Source organism: Metopolophium dirhodum, chromosome 3 (genome assembly GCF_019925205.1).
Source record: "Metopolophium dirhodum isolate CAU chromosome 3, ASM1992520v1, whole genome shotgun sequence".
Lineage (NCBI taxonomy): Eukaryota > Metazoa > Arthropoda > Insecta > Hemiptera > Aphididae > Metopolophium > Metopolophium dirhodum.
The window spans coordinates 7907412-7930567 of record NC_083562.1 but is presented as its reverse complement, the minus strand read 5'-3'; the positions used below and the strand labels follow the sequence as shown (position 1 = coordinate 7930567).

Genomic DNA, 23156 nt, shown 5'->3' with positions numbered 1-23156 from the left:
TAGACTAAACGATATAACGTTGACTTACGTTGACGTACGATAACATTGTCGATAAAGCTCGTGCCTCGTATCATAATATTGGTGTAATAATACGTGAAAATAATAAATTACAAAATTTTGGCAACATCGCATATTATTGAAAATTGGATAAGAGCTCATTGGATAATCGATAACCGGACACTGACCGTAATTAAGACGTTAATTTTACCTTCAATATTATTAAGACCGCAATTCGTCTATTGCGACCGCAACTCGGACAATACCAGACCTAACCTATAGCAACTGTACACTGCTTTAAGAGGACGTCACGTGTTGTCTCCGTCTTACAATATTATTAATGTAAAACACGGGGAAAACCGTTTGGCGCGGGACGACTTTCGTCTGTGCGTTTGTGCAGTATTTAGCGGTTCCGAAATTGCCGAAAACATATGGGGCAGTAAAGGTATATCTATGCAACGGCGTGCCTATATTTTGGATAACATAAGTATATACGATAAAAGTTATTTGTTCTAAACGTTTTGTTTTTTTCCATTTGCTTATAAAAAATGATCGGACAGTGCTGTGAAAAAAAATAAAAAAAAGCACGCTGTTGCGCAGATAAAGTTCTTCTATTTACGTGATGTGAACATTTGGTAGTCCTACCATTGATTATGACCCCCCCCCCCCACGAGACCGATCGATTGAATAATTTTGATTTTTCATAGGTACTAATAATATAATATAATATACTTACTGGTGGGGTATTATAATATTATAACATAGGTATTATACGTATCAGTGGCGAAGCGTCATAGGAGACGATGAGACGACGTCTCTTCACTCGGAAATTTGAACACGGGACAAATAATTTTGTTTTATAAAATATTTACAAATTTGAAAGTAATTTATGCAATAAATTAATAGATATTATGATGTATGTTTCAATATTAATTGTTAAAATCGGTTTTTCGTTGTACAGTCATAGAATACTTAAAATAGATTAGACGCGCGAGATACGGCCGTGCGTACGAGCTGGCGATGCGGGTCGTTCCAAATAAATGTGGTATTACTTCAAATTATATCAATTATGGGTGCACGGGTACAATTATTTAATTATAAGATAACATGAAAATGAGTTACAATTTAAATAGTGGGTACATAATAATATGATGGTAAAAATGTAAAATATAATAATATAAAAAAAATATAAAACTGTTGTTTTTGAATTAGTTGCCGAGTGTGATGATAACGTCATTGCATATCGCAATTATACTAAATGCATTCGACACCAACACGACGACGACACACATGCGATTTTTAACTAACTTCTAAATTGAATATTAATTATAATAAGTTTTATAGGCTAAGTATAATAGGTTAGGTTAGGTATATCAACTAGTTAAGCACAATGGTACAATCATAATTTGTCGGTCGGACTTATAGTTCCAACTTCCAAGGGTATATACCATTTTGAAGTTTGGAATTTTGCGTATATTACGTCTACGCAGATTACTCCACGAATCTACTCGAAAATTCAATTTAGGTCTCAAACAGTTTTTGGAAATTTTTATATAAAATCTAGTCTTAGTTCTAATGACCAAGGTTATAACATTTTGAAGTTCAGGGTTTTGCGTATATTACGTCTACTCAGTTTATTCCACGAATCTATACTCGAAAAAGTACATTAAAAACTTTATTAAATATTATGTAATTTATATATGCACCCTACTTACATTATATAGGTACAGAATACAGATCACAATGGTTGGACTGAGAGGTTTTTTATGATATAAACCAATTTTTTTTTTTTTTTTGGTGGGCGGAGGGGGGTAAATGTTTCAATCCTTCCCCCCCCCTCACAAACGTGACCAAAATACGCCACTGCGCGAGTGAAATATTTGAACGTTACCTTTTTTGAACGGTATATTAATGCGAAACGAACGTTTTGGTTTATAGGTATGTGGGCAGTGGCATCAGTGGCGGATCCAGGGCTTAATTTGGCAAATGCCCCCTTTGCACTCCCCTCTGGATCCACCGCTGAGTGGCACGAGTGGCGAGTGCAGATCAACAATCCCCGTATCAGAGGGTGGGAGGAGAGGTAAACGTGCCGGCATATTATCGCCTGACACGAAATGAAAAAACCAGCAAAAGGACCGTATAATATAAGTTTGAGATAAGTATACAAGTTCGAGAGAGAGAGAGAGCGGTTTATCGCGCCGCCCATACGACGATGTAACGACGATGTGATGCTAATGACGACGGCGTTGACGATGATAAATGACTGTGCGAGAAATCACTCGGAGGAGCTGGCCGAGGCGGGATAAACGTGCCCGGCCGGAAGGTCACCGGATTTAATGGTCGCGTGGGTAGGTATATAGTCTGAGGCCACACGGCGATGGCGACGAGGAGGATAATATGATGGGAGCCGGGGGAGGGACGAAAGGAAAAAAAAAGAGACGTTTAATTATTGTAACGGTCGAACCGTGCGCGCAAAAGGTCGACCGGGAAAAAAGTTTGCGGCGGATTACCGCGGTCGTCCGGTCCTCGTGTGCAGCGTTGTGCCGTCATTTAGTCGCCGCGCCGCCGGGGGCAGAGGAGGCTCGGTGGGCGTATATAAATTCGGCTCCGGAGCGGCTGTTCTTAATCCTTTGCCACGAGTATATATATATGGCGTAATTGCAAAAAGGATATTGTAGGCTTTGGCCGCGGTGGACTATGCGACGGGCGCAAGTAGGTATATGTATGTAGGTATACGGTATTGCGGTCATAACAATAATATTATCCAAATTAAAACTGTTACCTTCGTAATATTATTATGTACGCATTACACATGCATGGTATACCTTATACCTATATAATAATTATACGGGTAGGTTAGGTTTTAATTCGAGTTTTATAGAGGGAGTTTGTCGAAATGCACTATTCTATAATATTATATTATATACCTAAACCAGAATTTTCGAATTGCACTCGGGTTGGAATAGGGTAGGTAAGGTACGAATCACTTATGATCAAACAATTGCACTCCATCCGATTAGAATCATACATATATGCATATTATATTACGGTGTATATATTTCCATTTTTTGGATATAAAAATTTTCAGTTTTTTAGATTCCGGTAACCCCCTCTTTTTTAAGAACTTATATATTATTATAATATTATTTTTAATATTTTATCCATCCATTAATTGGAAAGGGATGCGAAAGATTATACGTTAGCAATATACATGAGACAATATTAAGATAATATTGTCTTGTTATGATTTTATTACGAATTGTATTTTGTTATTTTATCAAACTCCCACTTGTATAACTTACAGACGTTTTATGTGTGAATATAATTAAAATTAACTATTTATGTGGAATATTTATGTATTATACATATATTTTTGAAATAAAAAAATTGACGCAGGCTAACCTACGCTGTTTTATTTCAATATAGGTAAGTACGTCATTGTTTACTCTACCCAATATTGTGTTGTGTGTCTTATACTTATTAGTCATGTGATTACTATTGCTATTTTTTTCCATATTACGTTCCTAACTAGTTCTAAAAATCTAGCTTATTCTTCGGGTCTCGGCTCGTGGTTGGCGGCCTCGTGACATTCGGTCTCTAATTGCTCTTTTGGTGAATTATATCTATAATGGTCACAAGTTTTAATTTCAAATGTGTTTACATATATATATTATACATTTATATTATGTTCTAGTGTATAGGCAGACACGTCATTTACCTACCATGTTAACGATCATTTTGCGAAGTTAATCAACAATAAAAAATAGGTCGTTGAATAAAATTGAACGTATAGGCATTGTATATTTTGATGTCACTCATAAAATGTAGGTATAAACATAATTTTTTTTAACGTGTTATTGTGGAAATCGACCATCGTAATAAAAAGAATACAGTATATAGTATTACCTATAGGCTATAATATACAATCATAATCGTACGAGTAGAAAAAAAAGATTTTTGAACGACAAGAGCTCAGTAACGTAAAAACGGTCATCATTTGAAATGGACGTGATTACGTTCTCCAAATGTGTTTTTATTTTAATTGCCGGGAAAAACAAATAACAATGACCTCCCGAGTAATTTGGAGCAATTCAACGGCACCGAAAAGCATATGGATCGAAAAAAATAAAAACGCTCACATCGTCGTAAAACAAACAACTAAAGGTATATAGGAAGGAATCTAAAAAAAGGTCGAAGCACGACGCCATAAGAGGTTGGGTGGCGGTCAACTCCTTCGAATTCTTTCACCTCCTTTCTAGTAGAGAAAATGCACGCCATCGTATTAACCGTGTGCATACCTACATGAAAATCTTTTCCGGATGACTACCTATGTACGATTTGAAAAAAAAAAACTATGCGACTAAACTATCGAGCGACCTGGAAAACAATATTATTTATACATAACACGTTAGTATATTATGTTACCGTCAATGGTGATAAGTGTTCAGGTAAATAATTTACCATTTTCAATAATTATTATTAAAAATGGTTAGTCTGTCTCGTCTGTATTAGCTCAGACTGTTTTTTCATGGGTACCTATTGATATTATATTGATCACACTAACATCAGTCGTTTTTATTGAATGGCCTATATAACTAAGGCAGACAATGTCACTAACTCTTAGATAAAAATAATAATTTTTGTGATCGCCAGAAATTATCATTATTGACCACGTAATCAAAGACAAATTTAACAGATCTACAATAGCTAATTAAGTATGCTCGAAACAAAAAATAATATACGATAAATTATAATTTAAAGGTAATTATCTGAGTATTAAAAATGTATGACTTACAGTAATCAGAAGAATTTATATAGGCAATAATAATAATTATTACTACATTATAATTTATTTGTACATAATTTATTATCACACGGTAGACTGTCATAATGGTATTTTGAAATGCAAAGTCGTTTAGCTAAACAGCAAGTGCATTTATTAGATTCGTATTTCATTTTTCAGTGTGATCGTTGGAATACTTGAGAATTGTTGTCTCCTGCAGTCTGTAATAAATGGACACGTCTTGTCGTCTTTCTAAAATTTTACACCCAATCAAAACTTTTAACTTGATACCCAGTAATAGATAACATTGTCGGCACGACAATCAGAAATGTTAAGATGACTAGCCGATGTTTCAAAGGAGTTTACGTCGATTGGTCGTAAGTCGTGGTAAAATTGGTCGACGGTCGTGATACATTTTCGTCGTGAATACTAGTTTAAAAACGTTACGTAGGTACAAATGGATGATGATAATAATTATAAATCATATTATGTACATTTTACTAACACATTTTGCGATCATAAGTAAGTTGAATAACAGCATGTACAATTATTAATGTTTAACCATTATAATAACACAAATAGGATTAGCTAAATATATACCGGCTTCGACCGTGTGCAGTTTTTTTTTTGCGGCAAATCCTATTTATCATATACGCTATGTAGGTGTATCTAGGTTCAAATGTATAACAGTTGTAGTGTACCTCGGTTACTGTGCGCACGCATTTCAGTTGACTGCGATCGACCGTGGAGTCTATATAGTGCTATTTGTATGATTGATACTTACTTCATTTTTATAGTTAAATAAAAATACCTACTTATTTTTACAATTAGGTTCCCTCCACACTTTGTCCAATCCGTTCCAAACCAACGCCAATATTTAGCAAATCCATTGCAAATCGTTTTTTAGAATTTGCAAACTAGAACTGTAGTTTTGACGAATTTTTCAGAGCTACCTATACAAGATTCTGAGCGATGAATCTATTGATTTTACAGTGATGTTTTATAATATATATGATTTTTATATTTTAGGCTGATAGATCGTCTTCGCTCAGAATCGTTTTTCGTATACAATGATTTTATATCATTGAATTAAAATTTAACCCATCCGTTACGCAGCGACTCATTACACTACCTATACAGTACAGCAAATCGGTACACACTTGCCCGTTTTTTTTTTTTTTTTTAAATAACGATATTATGTCAATAGTATTTTGTAAAAAAAAAAAGTTAAAATTACCGAGTTATAACTTAATTCAAAATATTAATTCTTATAGAAATTTTAATAACCCGCGAAAGATTATTTTTTTTGATATTAGTTTGATATAATTTCAAATATTTCTAGTTGGATAGTAGTATAGTACCTACCTACTTAGTACTTACCTACAGCAGTTTCGAAAATTCAATCAAATTATTATTTTTACATTATATATGTACCATGGGCGTAGTTTGGTATAATTATCTGTGGGGGCTATATAGGACCAGAAAATTATAAAAACATTTAAAACTATAATTTCGGATAAAAAGAAAAAAATTAAAGTACCTAAACACCATGAGGGGGCTACAAAAGTTATGGGATACTCCGCCTATGTCTGAACTAACTACGTTGGCAGTAACATATACAAACACACCGCTCACGCTGCAGATCCCATAATTTGGATATAATATTATCAAGTTGCCTCTGCCTTGTGCAGTTGTGCCCTTAATCTGATCATTTATATGTGATAGCATTGATTATAAACAGTATTTGTAATCAATGGTGATAGCCGATAGGTACACCTAAAACTTTCAATTATTGCCCAATTAATATTTTACTTATAATTGCCAATTTCGTTTTTACTCTTGAGTACCTATCATATATTATGATACCTACTCAGCCAGGGTCGAGGGTTCATAGACCACATTTACCTATAACCACCGAGTGCATGTATGATACTCAAGGCGTTCGTGGCAAGATCAGTGAAATCGGTGGGGCAGTCAACTTGTTAATATTGCATTGATTGATCACAACAATTGAATAATAATAATTTCTGTATCAGCTGTACAACGATAACAATAATATCGCGTAGAGATACGTATTAACGATATGGCGATATTATGGAGTTGACTTTAATTAATCGTTTTTCCTCCGCGTCTACGCCTTCGTCATCGAATTCCGCAACCATTTTCGGCTACCAGTGAAACTATAGTCAAAGGAGGTTTTCATCGTGAATATCTATATCTGCATACCCGTATTTACATACCTGTATATATTAACTCTAATGTACGACATCATGCACGTGGTGTATAATATATTATATTACATACACAATGACAATGCTCATCCCGAGTGCAATATTATATAAGACATATTAATTATAATAAAATATCGTGTATAATAAGAAAGATTTACACGTCGTTATCAGGGGCGTATTTAAGGGGGTGGGGTGGGTGACGAGGGGAATGGATCCCTCCCAGAGTCTTCATAACGGTTAAGCCCAAAATGTCTATATTTTGTTCGATAGACCAAAAGCGCAAAACGAATTTGCGCTTATATACGTATATTAGTAATGGTATAAAAGCTCAAAAATAAATTGTACTACCCGATATAATATTGTACTTGTCACACTATAGGTTTTATTTTAAAATTATTAATTAATAAATTAAATTAAATAGGTATACAACATAGTATTTTTGTAATATATTCAAAAATACAACAACAGTGAAGTTTACTTAAAAATGCAATCAAATGGACGAAAAACTACAAAACGCAGCTCTAAAGTCAACTCCAATATAAAAGCACGGAACTTATACATAGAAAAAAAATTTCAAGATTGGATTACTTAAAAACTGTGGACATCAAATTTAAAATTGAATATTAAGGCACTATTTATAATATTATACTAATTAAATAAAATTTTTTTTTTCTTATGTAAATTCTTAATTATGTTTTATAATTAAATTGATTATCTTGATTGTGGGTGTTTTTATACTAATTAATATTTACTACTAATATGTAATTAAAATTTTTAAAATTCATTTTATAATCATGAATAGCATAGTATTAATAACTATATGATTTTAATAAAATACAATTTTTTTTATAAAATTAATTTGCGCTTATGGGTTATTAAAAAGGTAATTTTCTTTGCGTTTATGGGATATTTATTTTTGCGCTTTTGGATTGCGTTTGGGTCATATTTTGCGCTTATGGGCTACAGTCCTTCATTATATTATATACTCACCAATGTACTTGAAAATGTAATATTTTGTGTATAAAAAAAATGTATATCCCCCCCAGGACAAATTCCTAATTACGCCACTGGTCGTGATAATACATTAATATCAATATACGATGTCTTGTGGTGAACTATTATATAGCTAGGACGTGGCTTGGTCATTGCCAGGTCGTGTAATAGGCATAGGCAGGGACGTAGAGCCACGTAGGCAAAAAAAGTTTCTTGGGGGTTTTTATTTTTTGAAAACCATGTATTGAAAGTAATAAATATTTTTTTTTCTACAAATATGATATACGCCAATAGTTTCAACAAAACTTACAATACATTTTTCATATAATAGGGTTATAATATTGCTTAAAGAGTATCATAGGTATAATAAAAATAAAAATTACGGAATTAAATCTATTCTGACTCATGACTTAACTATTATTTGTAATAATTTACAACCATAAAAAACCCCAAAATTGCCGGGGATGATAACACCCTTTTGCTGAAGTGCCTGGATAATTAAATAGTTATTTAGATAAGACAATCTGATATAATAGATATTTTGAAGTAAAATTACGTATCTATAGTTGGAATAATTTTTGGATAATATGGGTAATTAAAATTATAACTCACTGGTAATAATATAATATAAAACAACTGTAGCTGATTATACAAAATTTTATTAATACATTGAAATAAATTAGTTATTTTTAGTTTACATTTATATTGTATATTGTGTTACATAATTTTTACAATATTACGAAAATATCATATATTATACCATATAAGGTAGTTACGTCATCAAAAACCACACAACAGTAAATATATGATAATATGATTTTACCTTATAAAAACATACAAAATATATCATGTTAACTATACATAGGTAGGTTATTGAGAAATTATTAAAAAAAAAAAAAAAAAACATAGACTTGGATAATTTTAAACGACGACAGTATTTATTTTACATATTTTTTATAAGATAATAGATGATTTTCCAAAAATTATCTGGATGAGATAGGTCAAATATAGGTACGAAATGTATCTACAATGTATACAGACACTGGTCACGAACGCGGGTCGCGGTGGTGCTGATGTACGGGTTTCCGGACAGGCGAATATTGACGGGCACGAGTGTGGGCATTCACTCTACACCTCTACTCAGTCTACTCGTTCACCGACGACTATATACCCATCTTTCTTCGACGACCTATCCTTCTACGACGATCACCCATCATCATACCTACACCCCCTTACGACTTCCACTCATTCTCAGACGACTACCCCGCCCGTTGTTATATTATCTTCGCGGATGCGTTCGATTGACGTGGGTCTTTGCGATAAAGAAAAAAAATAAATATATATATATATACACACACGTCGTACACTATATACGTTTTACACCCATTTATTTATGTATAAAAGGTATCTGAGCCGCGCGCGGACACCGTCGTCGGGTCTAACGAGTTTCTCGGGGTTTTATACGGTGCAGAAAAGAAAATCGCTTCGATAGGAGGCGAAATCAGGCTGTTTTTTTTTTTAAACAGACCTTTCGCCGGTTGACGGGCATTGTTCGAGCATTATAATATATTGTATTCAACAACAAGCTTTTGGCCGACCTTTTTTTTTTCTGCGAACGTTTACGAAACTCCGCGCGACCTGTTGTGTGCAGACGAGTCGGTGGCGTTAATTGATTGTCGCCGGACGCCGATGGCGTTTTGACGTCAGAGCTGCGCATAACGACGACTTTATATTATTTTTGCGGATAAAATAAAAAACAATTTATTATTAATTTTGTTTACCGAGTAATATAATATAGGATATATAGCAGTCGTGTCACCGCCGCAGCATAGACGAAAATAACTCGGCAAATCGATTTTCACCCGCGGCCGGATGACCTTTATTTATTCGATTTCAATCTAAACTGCCAATCACGGTTTTTAGTTTTCAGAATTTCGTGAAAAATATCAAAGTTTCGCAGCTTGTGGTGGTGATGTGGTACGAGACACTCGAAATAGGTTACCCATAGGTACCTATGAAAAAGTATACCGGTATAATATGTACCAGTAATCGGTATACCATGGTGAAACTTGAGAACACACGCGCGGGAGCAAGCGAATTTGTCGTCGAGTCGACCTTCGCCACACAGCCATTATATGATTTCGGGTGGTTTTACACGCACGTGTAAAAATGTATTGGACAAAAACAAGACAGACTCACACTCACACACACACACACCTACACGTACTTGGACTTAATCTAGAACCATAAATACCGTGACTAGTCGGACCGTGCAGAGTATACCTACCTACATTTATTTTTTTTTTTTACCGAAACGATTTTCTACTCTCTTTTTTCCCACTGGTCAGGGGATTGCTTCTCTTTTACTTCTCCGGAAAAAGGTCTTTTGGCGGCGGGACGTGTGGACGAACCGATGTAATTGCGGACAACGCGCCATTGTCCTGTATCTTTTTTCCCTGTCCGCTGCCCTTTAGATACACTGCCATAATATATATATATATATTGTATAGTGTACGTTTAATGTATATTAATAACACTACAACTCATAAACTTGTATAATATACCTAAACACATTACACATTATGATATTATACGTATTAAAAACGGTTATACAAATATTGAATTAGGTAAGTATATAATGTACAGTTTATAATATATACAGTCACTATCATAGGTAGGTACCGTACATGATAATATCCACGTAGAAACTCGTTATTATATACATATCGCATATTATAATTATATATACCTATACACATTGTTACATTATAGACAATAGTTTATATTTTTATATCGCAGACGAGTCCGATTCAAACCTTGTATGATACCTCAGTCTATAACCGACTGCATACACGTCTCTCCGAGACGTGTAGAAGTCGATGCCGAAAAAAATATTATATTTTATGCTTTTTTTTCTTATTGTTTGCGCGTTTATCGCCTTAAAAAAATATGGTTGCTATAGCCTATAATTGAGGGACGAAACGATTTCTTTTGATAAACCTACACACATAATATACCTACCTATTTATTATATAATAATATACATAATACATTATTACATTATACACGTTTCAGTAATTAATAATATTATGTAAAGTACATTTGCATACTATGCTCGACGTCTATAAATTCCCGTAATAACGTCTGAAATTGAAAACCTATTTACGCGATATAAAGTAATTAGCGACTTCACCAAATTTATAATCTGTATAAATTATTGCGTAAATCAAACTAACTTGTGGTTAAAATTTTATAATTATTATAATAACTATAATAATATTATAATGGACTATGGAAATGTAGTAATAATATTTATTATGTAGAGTGTTTGTCTCGTATTTTTATTACGGTACAGTGATAATTAAAGAACAAAAAAAAATCTGATGAAAAATTTACATTGTACAAAATTTCATTTTTAATCAAACAAAAACTTTAAGCTCAGATCGGAACACTTGATGTTATACTTTAATATTATTTACATAATTATAATATTACATCGTTTTTTTTTCGCGTTCACCGAACCAAACAAATTATTAAGCCCACATAAGTTTATTGAGAGTACAACAAAATTGGTTTTTACATGGGAATATTTAAATTTAAAACACCGATTGCCCGTGTTATAATAATATTGCGCGTTTAAATAAACTATAAAGTTAAAATTATTAATTTTTTTTTTTCAGAAAACACTATTATGACCACATCTACGTGCGTTAAACTTAATTATACATTTATACACCATACACGAATAACAGGTAAACGCATCAGGTGTACACGTGCAAAAAAAAAATCGCCCTTTGAACTAAAAATTAAATCGAAATATTATGAAAATGCGAAATAGGAATTTAAATATACGCGCATCAAAGCGGACACTATATAATATACCTGTTGTAGTTAAACTTAAACCTACAAAACTATTATAAAACCCATAGCTGCAAAACTCCAATATAGATAACGGAGCTTTTGTACGAGCAGAGACATGTCCGCATATAATATTATATTGTAATACCTACGACCGAAGTCTTTTACGCCTGCTGTGGATTATTACGTGAGGTAGGTATTTTAATTATTGTCGTCTATTTCGGCTTAGAATATTGAAAAATACACGAGATCGTAAACGGCAGCGGTTCCTAAAGTGTGTTCCGTCGAACGTAAAGATTTCGTATAGATCATACGCAGGGGCGGCTTCAGGGGGGCCCTAGGCGACCACACCCCCCGAGCTGTATTTCTAAACAATTGTATACTGTTAAAAACAAAATTACAAAAAAAAATCACCGACATTTTTTGAAAATTATAGTACCTAAAACTGAGCAAGGAGTTAACGTGAAAGAATTTAGTTTTTTAAATTAATTCACTTTCATAATTTATAAAAAAACCACCATACACAATATATAATACGTATTGTAATGACGTTTTACGAACACAATACCATATGAAACTCACGTGTCTCTGTGCACAAACAACTTTTTTCTAGGGAGGTCCATTTTTCGTTTGATGTTTCAAATGTTCTTCAGACAGCTGTGTAATCATAATTCGAACTATCATACATTGTTGTTAGTTGACCATATTATAGTCTAGATTAATAGATTACATAAAAATACAATATTCTTAATAAACTATTTTATTTGGCACCCCTAGTTGCGCACACGTCTTTCAAAAGGTATTAGAAAACAAATGTGAATTCATATGCAAAGTAAAAAATTGAGTTTTAGCTTGAATATTTTATTTTATGACGTGAGAGGATCGAAATTCGAATATATTATTATATAATGTAATGTGTCCCGGTGTACGAGATAAATCGTTAGACTTTTCTCAAATTCCATCGAATAAGTATTACTACGTTTACGCATCCATAGCTATCCACATAAACCTATTATGTCTACTATACTTCGTGATAAAAAATAAAAACGTTTTCGTACATAGGAAAAAAAATACGTGAGATGTTCCACTAAATTTAAAATATTAATAATAATAATAATAATAATAATATCATTTACCCGCCAATATATTTATATATAATAATTTATTATTTTTACAGAGTTTCAACGTATTGTAGCAAAATTATGTATATATATAAGTAGTGTTTAATATAATATTGAATTATGCATGTATATAAAATTTACAATGTACATTAAAAATCCTATTACAATATTAAAAAACAAAAATGTTTGATAAAACCGATTTCTTTCGAGAAAAAATCATAATTGAATTAGTATAATATTGGACTACACAGTTGTGTATGTTAACAAATCGTTTCGTTTTCTTAAATAATACGCTAGGTGCTACACAAGTACAATTTTTGATTAAAGTATATTATTTAGGTTAGAAACGTAGAAAATAGTAGAAAAGTTATTTCGACCTAAACATAATACATTAATACATAATATTAGTATATATTACAATATATAAAACTGTGCATCCCGTTACAAATGTATATTACTTTGAAAAATCGTCCAAATTGTTTTTATGTAAATGTCAATGATATAATCAAACCATTACCTATATTCAATAAATAATAACTGTTCTACTTAATAATATTCGATATCAATATATGTGTATGTTCCAAAATAATTTTCCATGTTTACATGTTTCCTGGGTCAGTTTAGTTCCGAAATATTATATACCTATATCCATAAATATAATATATAGGTTAACGCATAGAATATATGTATATCATAATAATCACACTGGGTCAATACTCAATGTAGATATTCATTGGCCGTTATATTTTTTCTAAAATGATATGCAATTTGCTATTTTAAAACGGAATCATACTGCGGCAAGCGTTCCGTATAAAATACCAAAATAAAATAACCTCCAAAAAGCTTAAATAATGAATAATAATAATTATAATAGCAAATATATACTTAATATATATATATATATATACACACACACAAATACACACAAAGTGCAATGGAATTTACGTTTTAAAACAACTTAATTAAAATACTGTCAAAACTTAAGCGCATTAAATTCCCATTCAGACTTAGCAAACGTAGTCGCGCGGACGATCTACATTACGTTACCAATAACAATATAATACTATCAACATAGCACCATCTCGTGATAAGACGCGACATACGATCGAAAATCGCGTTCAACGCTAGGACGTTTGAACCGTTTCAAAAATAAAAAAAAAACCAAATTCAACACAGACGAGCGCTAAATGAAAAAAGCTAAAATCATTAAACGCTGTGCATACAACATGTACATTTTTTTCGTAATATTGCGACAAAAAAAAAAAAAATAAATAAATGAAAACGCAACGAAATATTTAATAACGCGTAAGTATATATATTTATAGATTAATATTATTTTTATATATAATATAGAACAAGCTAAAGCCGTTTTGTCGACAGTGCACATAATAATATAAAAATTTCTTTGCGAAAATAAAAAAATAAAGAAGCTGGAAAAAAATACACTCATTCAGACAAACACGCGCGCCCGCACACACACACGCACGCACACGTACACACACACACACGTACACACACACACACACACACACACACACACACACACACACACACACACACACACACACACAGAGGCAGACATTGAATTCTTTTCACGTACATTAAAACGCGCTATATACTCTGTGTGTTTGTAGTGAGTGCGTGAGGGGAGATCTCTGGCAAGAGCTTTTAACCGGAAGCGCAGTCTCGGCGAATCGACTAATTTAAAAGTTTTCGCTGTCGGCCAAATACGCGAACGCGCGCGCGCCCACCGACACACACAAGCGCACTCCTGGCCCGTACGGAAACGCCGAATTTAATTTCGCAGAACAAAACGGTCTCGACGCGATTTCGCCGCTTCCGCCGCCGAGCGCCAAAGCCGTGTAATAATAATAATTATTATTATGATAGTAAGTATACGTAATATATACGCATGCACGACGGGCCACCGCCTCCGGTCTTCAGGGGGGATTTCGTGTTTCTAGAAGATCAGAGCCATCAGTTCGACCCATTTTTCGTCCACTTATTATGCGCGTACGACCACCATAATTGAGAGAGAGAGAGAGAGAGAGGGAGAAGATTAGGATTATGAGAAGATTATGAGAAAAACGCCACTCTTGGTTAAAAAAAATATGAAATTATATATATATATTTTTTAAGTCCCGCCAGACGACGAGAAAGTTGAAACATTTAATTTCCTCCCGGAGGCCTGGGTGAACCATTTCCATGGATCGTAGCGGAAAATATACCGCTGCGTGACAGACATAATATATGCGCGCTTTTCGTCGGTAGGTACCCGCAACAAATATCGGGTCTTGACCAGTGACCGCACATCGGTTTTATTTGATACCGTTCGACTTTTCAGCATCGGAATCGCGGACGTTACTTATTTACATATAGTAACCCCCGACAGCATTTATATATTTTACTTGAAAATCCATGATCGACGAACTTACCGGCGTGGTCCCAATTCAGCCAATCGTACCTATCGACGAAATTGCGGTTTTTAGTAATTCTGGTATTTACCACGTTAATGTAAACATGGCACTGTTTTGGTCGATAGAATATAAACACAAAATTACATCCATTGTGCACGATAACAATAATTAATAATACTATACAAGATGATTCATCAATCATGATCAGTGTTTGTCCCGATTTTTACACTTAGCTAATAGTTATACGTTTATTCTAAATCTGATTTTTGGAATTTTACCTATACACTCAAAGACCATATTTTCATGATTCTATATACTATCAAAGACCATATTTTTAGGTACTTTAGATTTGTATGTGAGTGTTCTGTGTCCTAACTTTTTTCAAATGACTGAAACGAATTTTTACTGACAATTGTTAAATAGATGATTTTTATTTGAAAATGTCAATGTATATACATTTTAATTTTAATTAGAAGTTTTTGAGTTATTAAACTTAATGTACTAAGGGTAATATAGTCGATGATTATAGCCTATATGTTTATATGGGAACTATGAAGGTTTGTAAATTATAGCCATTACCTATTTCTCAACATCATATTTGTATCGCCACATGAGTACATGACACTTCTTAAATGATATAAAATATCCAAACGTTTGATAATATTATGGTATATACTGGTATTATGGTAAAACTTCCAAAAACCAGAAGAATTTAAATAAATTCTTTATTGGGTGATTAAAAGGGGACGAGAATGCTTGGTGAATCATCCTATATATATATATGATAATATATGAGTTGGTATTTGGTAGACGATTCTTTCGAAAACGAGTGTGGTGACTGTTATTAGCTCTGTCGGAAATGATTGATGTGATTATTCGAGGGTGCCATTCAGTGCTTGCGCGCCGGGAACGACGATTATTGTTTCGAAGTGAGAGATGACGGACAATATAATACAGACAGAATGAAAGAGAGTGGGTTAGTGAGTGAGAGAGAGAGGAGAAGACCACGGATCGTGAAAGACATAATATAGCGCACGCGAATTCCAGTGAAACCTCGCCGAGTATTAATCATAAATATCTGTACGAAAGCCGCGTAGAGGTATGATGGCGGCAATGTTTAATTTCGTTGGTTGCGAGTTGTGACTATGGCGAGCATAATTGGTCGTGAAAACGGAAGGTATTGCATTATTTTTTGTACGTTTCGTAATAATTTTTGCGTCGTAAAATAAATAAATTTCTGCCAAACACATATTTTATCGCCTGAGTATACAAGCAAATAGACACACGCAGTTACAAATTTAACAGTTTTATTTCGTCGCTGAACCGATGGTGAATTCGAAAATAATTTATTCGGAAAAACATTTGTCGAAAAAGGAAAGTAATTTTATTCTTTTCAAAAAAAATATACTGTTTTTCGTTTTCATGAATAATATGTGACGTATATCGCATATATATATAAAAATATATATATATATATGCAAAAATATCGTGACGGTATTCCGCGTCGCCGCGATAACGCAGAGTCGTATTATATACGAATAAAAACGCGAATCTTCAGTCGTGCGAAATTACAGGCCAGAGTCACTGGGCCTTTGATGTCGACCCCATTTTCGGACGCGATTCGAATACTCAAAGGTGCGGGGTGAGTGTATTTGTTAGTTTTTGTTTTCAATTCAAACCGCAGAGTGGTGTGTCGGCGCACAATCGGCGTAGGTCTGAAATGTGTCCGTCACACGCGCGTCTGCGTATATTGTGGTTCGCGGGATTTCGTGCAGCGGAAATCTATTTTCATTATACCGCGCCGACGGAAACGGATAAGGCGGTATATTATGTTATACGCGGGAGATAGGAAAACGCGGTTCGGACCGGAAGTGATTGAGAAGAAAAAAAGAAAAAGAATAAATAAATAAACGGGTCGTTGTTTGTGTCCGAAAACGGCGTTTCCGACTCGGCGGCAGCGGTGTTATTGTCGGAGCGGCATTATACCTATACGAGGCGGAAATCGTCGGTTTTTACGAACCACAATGCGCCGCGGCCCGAGACGATTTATAATATTATGATATCATGTACAAAAGGTGTATGTTATCTTTGCCCTCGGTCAAATCCGTTTCGGTTCTAATAATGCGAACCTCGCGTAATCCCCTATATCTACCTATACTTAAGCACCTATATATATATAATCTACTCCCTCGTACAAACGTTACAAATGTTGATAATCTCGCCTTGACGGAGGATTTCACGCGTAACTGCTTAATATTGTATACCTACACTCGACGTTGACAAACAGCTGAAATAATACTGTTTCGTTGCTGCGTGCATATATCTATGACAATACCTATAACGATAATGATTTGACGTACACACAAAAAGGAGCATTTGCGGCGTTATTGCTACCGAGTAGGAATTAATAATGAAGAGGATGAGGATGATTAAACGGCGTCTGTGTATGGTCGTGAAGATGAGAAAAATCACGGCCAATCGTGTTACGGTAGCGAATTTAAGGGGTAGCCATTAGCTTATGGCTCCGATAGGTCAATAGGGCGAATGTAAGTTTCCAAACGAACCACTGTAGCCGGTAAAAGGTACTATCCATAAGCGAGTTCCTACAAAAAAAAAAAAAAAATTAAATGATATCTTTTTTATATAAAAAATGAATTGCTGTTCGTTAGTCTCGCTAAAACTCGAGAACGGCCGGACCGATTTGAATGAATTTTTTTGTATGCGTTTGGTTGACGCCTTCGGATCATCCCCCTAGGACCAACCAGGGGATGTGCTCAAACGGGGATTTAGAGATTTATGGCAGAAATGTTTGTTTATAAATGGTTGCCATGGGTTTTAAAGCTATTATAATAATAATTATTGGTTGCCATGAAATCAGTGTATTCATTCAATGCATTTAATTATTTTGTACGCTGTGTTTTGATATTATAATATGTATCGGTGGTTAATTCACCGTAGGTGGAATTAAGTAAAAACGACAAAATTGTATAACTTTGATACTTTAGAGTTAAATCATACACTTACGTACAAACAGCACGGGGTCCGCGATCTACCGCAGGTAGATTGCCTACCTGATAATATACGGCTGCGGATAAGAATTTTTAATCCGGGCAACAGAAAAGTTAAGATGAATCTAGAACATCATACACCGAATATTAAATAAGGCATTGAACAAAGATCGAGTCATATACAGTTTGTACATTTAACGGGTAACAAAGTGCACGGGATCAGCTAGTAATATTATAAACTCTTACTTGGAAAATACTACCATTATAATATTATATACGTAAGTTCTACACGAATTGGAAAAACGTATAATGTATGTTACAGTCGAACGTGGTTAATTCGAAGATGAAGAATCGGTCAGAAAGTTCGAGTTATTCAAGAATTTGAGTTATCCAAGGATATAATACAATTATAGGAAATTCTAGGGACTGGGGAAAAATTAGAGATTTCGAGTTAAATAAGTTCTAGTTAACCACGTTCGACTGTATTTCTAAAAATATATTCCTACAGGAAAATGACAAAATTTGTCTGATCGTGTGTAAAAGTCGATGTGGCTGTTTCATCAGAACTCCCACAAAGTCTATCTCCAGCCTATTATAATTACAGTAGTGGTGGCGTAAATGGCTACTTTATGAGGCAGCTGCCTTATGAAAAAGTGGGGGTGGGTATCCCGCAATGACTCCAGTCTCTAACACCCAGATGGCTAGACTAGTTTTTGATTATTCATACTCGCATAGTCACATACGACTTTTAAAATGTGTGAAAATTATTGCGTGGGTATTTATTTAAGGCACTTATTGCTTCATAGGAAAAAAATTTCACACCACCACTGAATTGCAGTAATATAATATACTTGTACATGATTTCCGGAGGCTTTGTGTGTATTGTCTTGTGTTGGGACACGGATCCACAGGCCACAGCCAATTGAATCGTGTGCAATCGAACCAGATGACTTGCAAAACAGGGAGGTTTTATCACGGGACGAGCGCGTTTAGAAGCGGTGGCCGACGGAGGCGTCACGTGGACGTACTTTGCGCGGCGGCAGTAATTTTTGTTCACTTCCAGCTCCACAGGTGTTCCAAAACGTTATTCTATTAATCATTTGTAATATTATACAACGAATAATATTATTACGTTTATTAATCACAGACGCACAAAAATACAACAACAACATACAGGTGAACACGCACACACACACACACACACACACACACACACACACACACACACACACACACACACACACACACACACACACACACAATTTCACACTTGAGCATTTATACTTATTTATTTTTATAACCATAGTCTTAAACACGCGATAACTAGTAATATATACTCAGTCTACTTTAGTCACATATACAGTCTCGTGTATTACGCGCACCCATATACATATAGGCATAACGCACACCCACCAATCTATAGTTTATATACCTATACTATACACAATATATAATATATGTACATATCAAGCACCTCGACGATAAAACGTTATCCTAAGTATGACATTATTATAAGGTACAACCCATAGGGTAATAATGTCGGTAATAATAATAAACACGCGTAGCGTTTTGTTTCTTTGCACACACTGCAGCAGTGGGTATATTATATAAATCACGGGGATTATGCTATGTAACGTTGCGGCATTCGTGCAAGCGGAAAAATAATACTCGTGCATTTAAACATAAAAAAAAAAAAACCGAACAATACAAAACGAGAAAAGCGCCTACACTAAATTACATAACGTATATAATATTATACACCGTACTGGAACCGTTTAATCTACGTGCAAATCTCTGCAACGACACGCCTATATGTGCGCGTATTATCGTTGTGGTATGATAATATTATTATTTCGATATACGATATAACACAACTATAGCGGTCAATCGGTCGGTTCGATCCGGAGAGCCCGCAAAAAGCTCCGGGAAAAAAAAATACCACCCGTGAACTCGAGTCGGATTAACGTACACAGACGGAACGGATATTTCAAACTCATGATCGCCGATCGGCTCTGGCACAATAATATAATATTAAACATGGGCGGTAGCATAGCTGGTAGGTAGGTGGCGACGAGTGTGTCACTCGACGGTCGTATCTTTATCCGAGGGGTTCGGTAGTAGTCCGGGACAGTGATGATATAGAAAAGACAAACGGCAATATTATAATAATAATAATTATTGTCCTCATCAATATTAGTATAATGCGGTGCGTGGCAATGCGATGTGAGACGATATGTCACCGTCATACGAACAGTATACTGCAGAAGAAGTACGTACTTACTATAGGGATTTAGACGTGAAAAAACGCGTACGAGACGATAGTACAACACAGAACATCAATTACATTATTACGTTTGTCGCACACGCGTTGGAGTCGATGACCGTCTGACCAGTGTTTTTTTGTTAGTCATTTTGATAATATGTTTGTCATATTATCGCCATATACATTCATTATCTGCTCGTGTAGACGGTAATGTACGCGTTGTACTGTACAGAAAGAAAAGGGTCGATCGACCGAGTTTTAGTTTCGAAATTAGATTTTAATTAATTTAACGCTCGTCGACAAGTTGTGGATACATCAAATAGGTATATATCATGTATGTACGTCATATAGGATCATCGGTGCTATCGAATGACGACAATCGGCGTACCTACAAACCTAACCTATGCCACCACTGCTCACAGGACAATTTTCGACGCTTATTTAATGCTTCAATAATGCGGACTTCTCCTTAACAAGTTACAATTCCATAAAATATTGATCAATTTCGAAATGGTCTAATCCTGATGATTTGTCGTTCTAGGTACAATATATCTTATAACTATAAATTGATTCCCATTAACTATTAAGTAGCGAAAAGCACTTCTACAAGTTAGATTTGATTATACATATGAATCGGGATAATTTATTTATGTCAAAATATATTTACGAGTTAATTTACAAGAAAATGTAACTACTGAAACACCGATCTAATTAATTCGTCTAATAATGGAACTTAATTTATGGTAATTACAAGTAACGTACGTTTATCGAATTATGTATTTATAAAGTTTTGATTAATCGTAGTATAAGAAGTTTGAATTTTGACTACTAACACGGTTTTCATAGACACATATTAGATTATATTATATATAGAGCGATAATTTTAATGTAAATCAGTCAATAGCTCAAATTATTTAGTTTCAATAAGGAATATTATATGACGACGTTATATTCGTTCTTTTAATTACTTGTACGGCTGTACATTAATATTATAAGTATAGTATAAAAATGACGAGTTATCATTTTAAATCCACAAGATGATGGTACACACGCTTAGGTACGCATTAGAAGCGGGATGAAGGATGATTTTGTGACTAATAAAAAATAGTGTAAATATAAGTTATACGATTATCTTAACATTTATAGATATTGACCGATTAACGCTGAATGAATATCACCTAAGTTTATACTTGTACACGGGTGTCGGATATATTTTACAAAATGTGTAACTTTCTAAGAGCCAGTTTCTTGTGAAATAATGCGTTCGTATGTGTACGATTACGTTACTCTTTTAACGTATTTTATTGTAAGTATTCACTTTATAGTTTTACGCATAAGGCGAAATGTGACTGTTAGTAAAAATACGTTTGGTTTGTTTTATCTTTATTGAAGCGTAACTCTGGAGCTACACTTTCGATACCACAAAACGTACGTTTATATCCTATAATTGTCTAGTAATTGTTTTATTGTAGAAACAAAATTATCGAGGCAGTGATAATATTGATCGACACGATGGGTACTAATAATATACCAACGAACGTAATTGTTATAAACATAAAAATGGTATATAGTTATTAGGATTAATCTCTAAATTAATAATCTTACCATGTACGCTTTACATCTTATAAATATTCTTAATTTAATCTAACTGTAAACTTATGCTTATGGACCGGACAGTTTTTTAGTCACTCCTCTGTGGGTCTGTTGTTGTTCCAGCGAACTTTTGCACATCAACAGGTTCTTGTATGCTTGACGGTACTCGGAGCTCATGACTACGTAAATGATTGGATTGATGCACGTGGTCAAATATATTAGGACATATGCGGTTATGTTTAGCACGTGCAAGTCGTCCAGTTCGTGTGATGTTTTGCTAATGGTGATCGGCAAGTAGCATGTGACAAATGATGCAAATATTACAAGGATCATTTTTAGCAGCTTCTTGTCTTTCGACGACATCCTGTCAACGCCAATGGTGCTCTGTTTGCGTGTCCTCGGAGAGGAGTCCTCTTTTGTCTGAAATACCTGTCCAACAATATTGTTACATTAACGTTTAAAGATATTTGCAGACAATTATGTTGGCTAATGATTGTAATAAATCTTAAAGCTATACAATTTAATCAACGGGTCATATTAAGAAAGTAGGTCATTAATTATTATATTTTCAAAAAAGAATAATCGCAACTATTGTTAATTGATTTTCATTGAATATATTAAATTAAAATCATATGATTGGTAATATCAAAATAAATCTAGTTTGTAACTATATTTCGTTACAATATTAATGATTAGTAATTTAATACAAAATAAGATAACTGATAATAACGTCATATAGTTTATTTTTCATGCATATAACTTATAGTTTTATATTTATTTCTACTAGATACAGTTCATTATATTTTTTATGGTGTTAAAATAAAGCAGGATATTAATAATTCTGTTATCTTATGAAAAAATCTATTTTTTCATTCGTGTAGTTATTAGTAGA

The 23156-nt window shown here is 34.0% G+C and overlaps 1 protein-coding gene across 3 annotated transcripts in view; it reads right to left on the bottom strand.

Annotated features, from left to right (window-relative positions):
• Nucleotides 1–8651: 8651 nt before the first annotated feature.
• LOC132941022 (G-protein coupled receptor moody) overlaps nucleotides 8652–23156 on the bottom strand; it is a 175596-nt gene continuing 161091 nt past the window's right edge. For all 3 annotated transcript variants that reach the window (XM_061008868.1, XM_061008869.1, XM_061008870.1), the window contains one exon: nucleotides 8652–22693. In XM_061008868.1, the coding sequence (XP_060864851.1) occupies nucleotides 22334–22693 (360 nt within the window). In that variant the 3' untranslated portion in view covers nucleotides 8652–22333. The remainder of the gene's footprint in view (nucleotides 22694–23156) is intronic.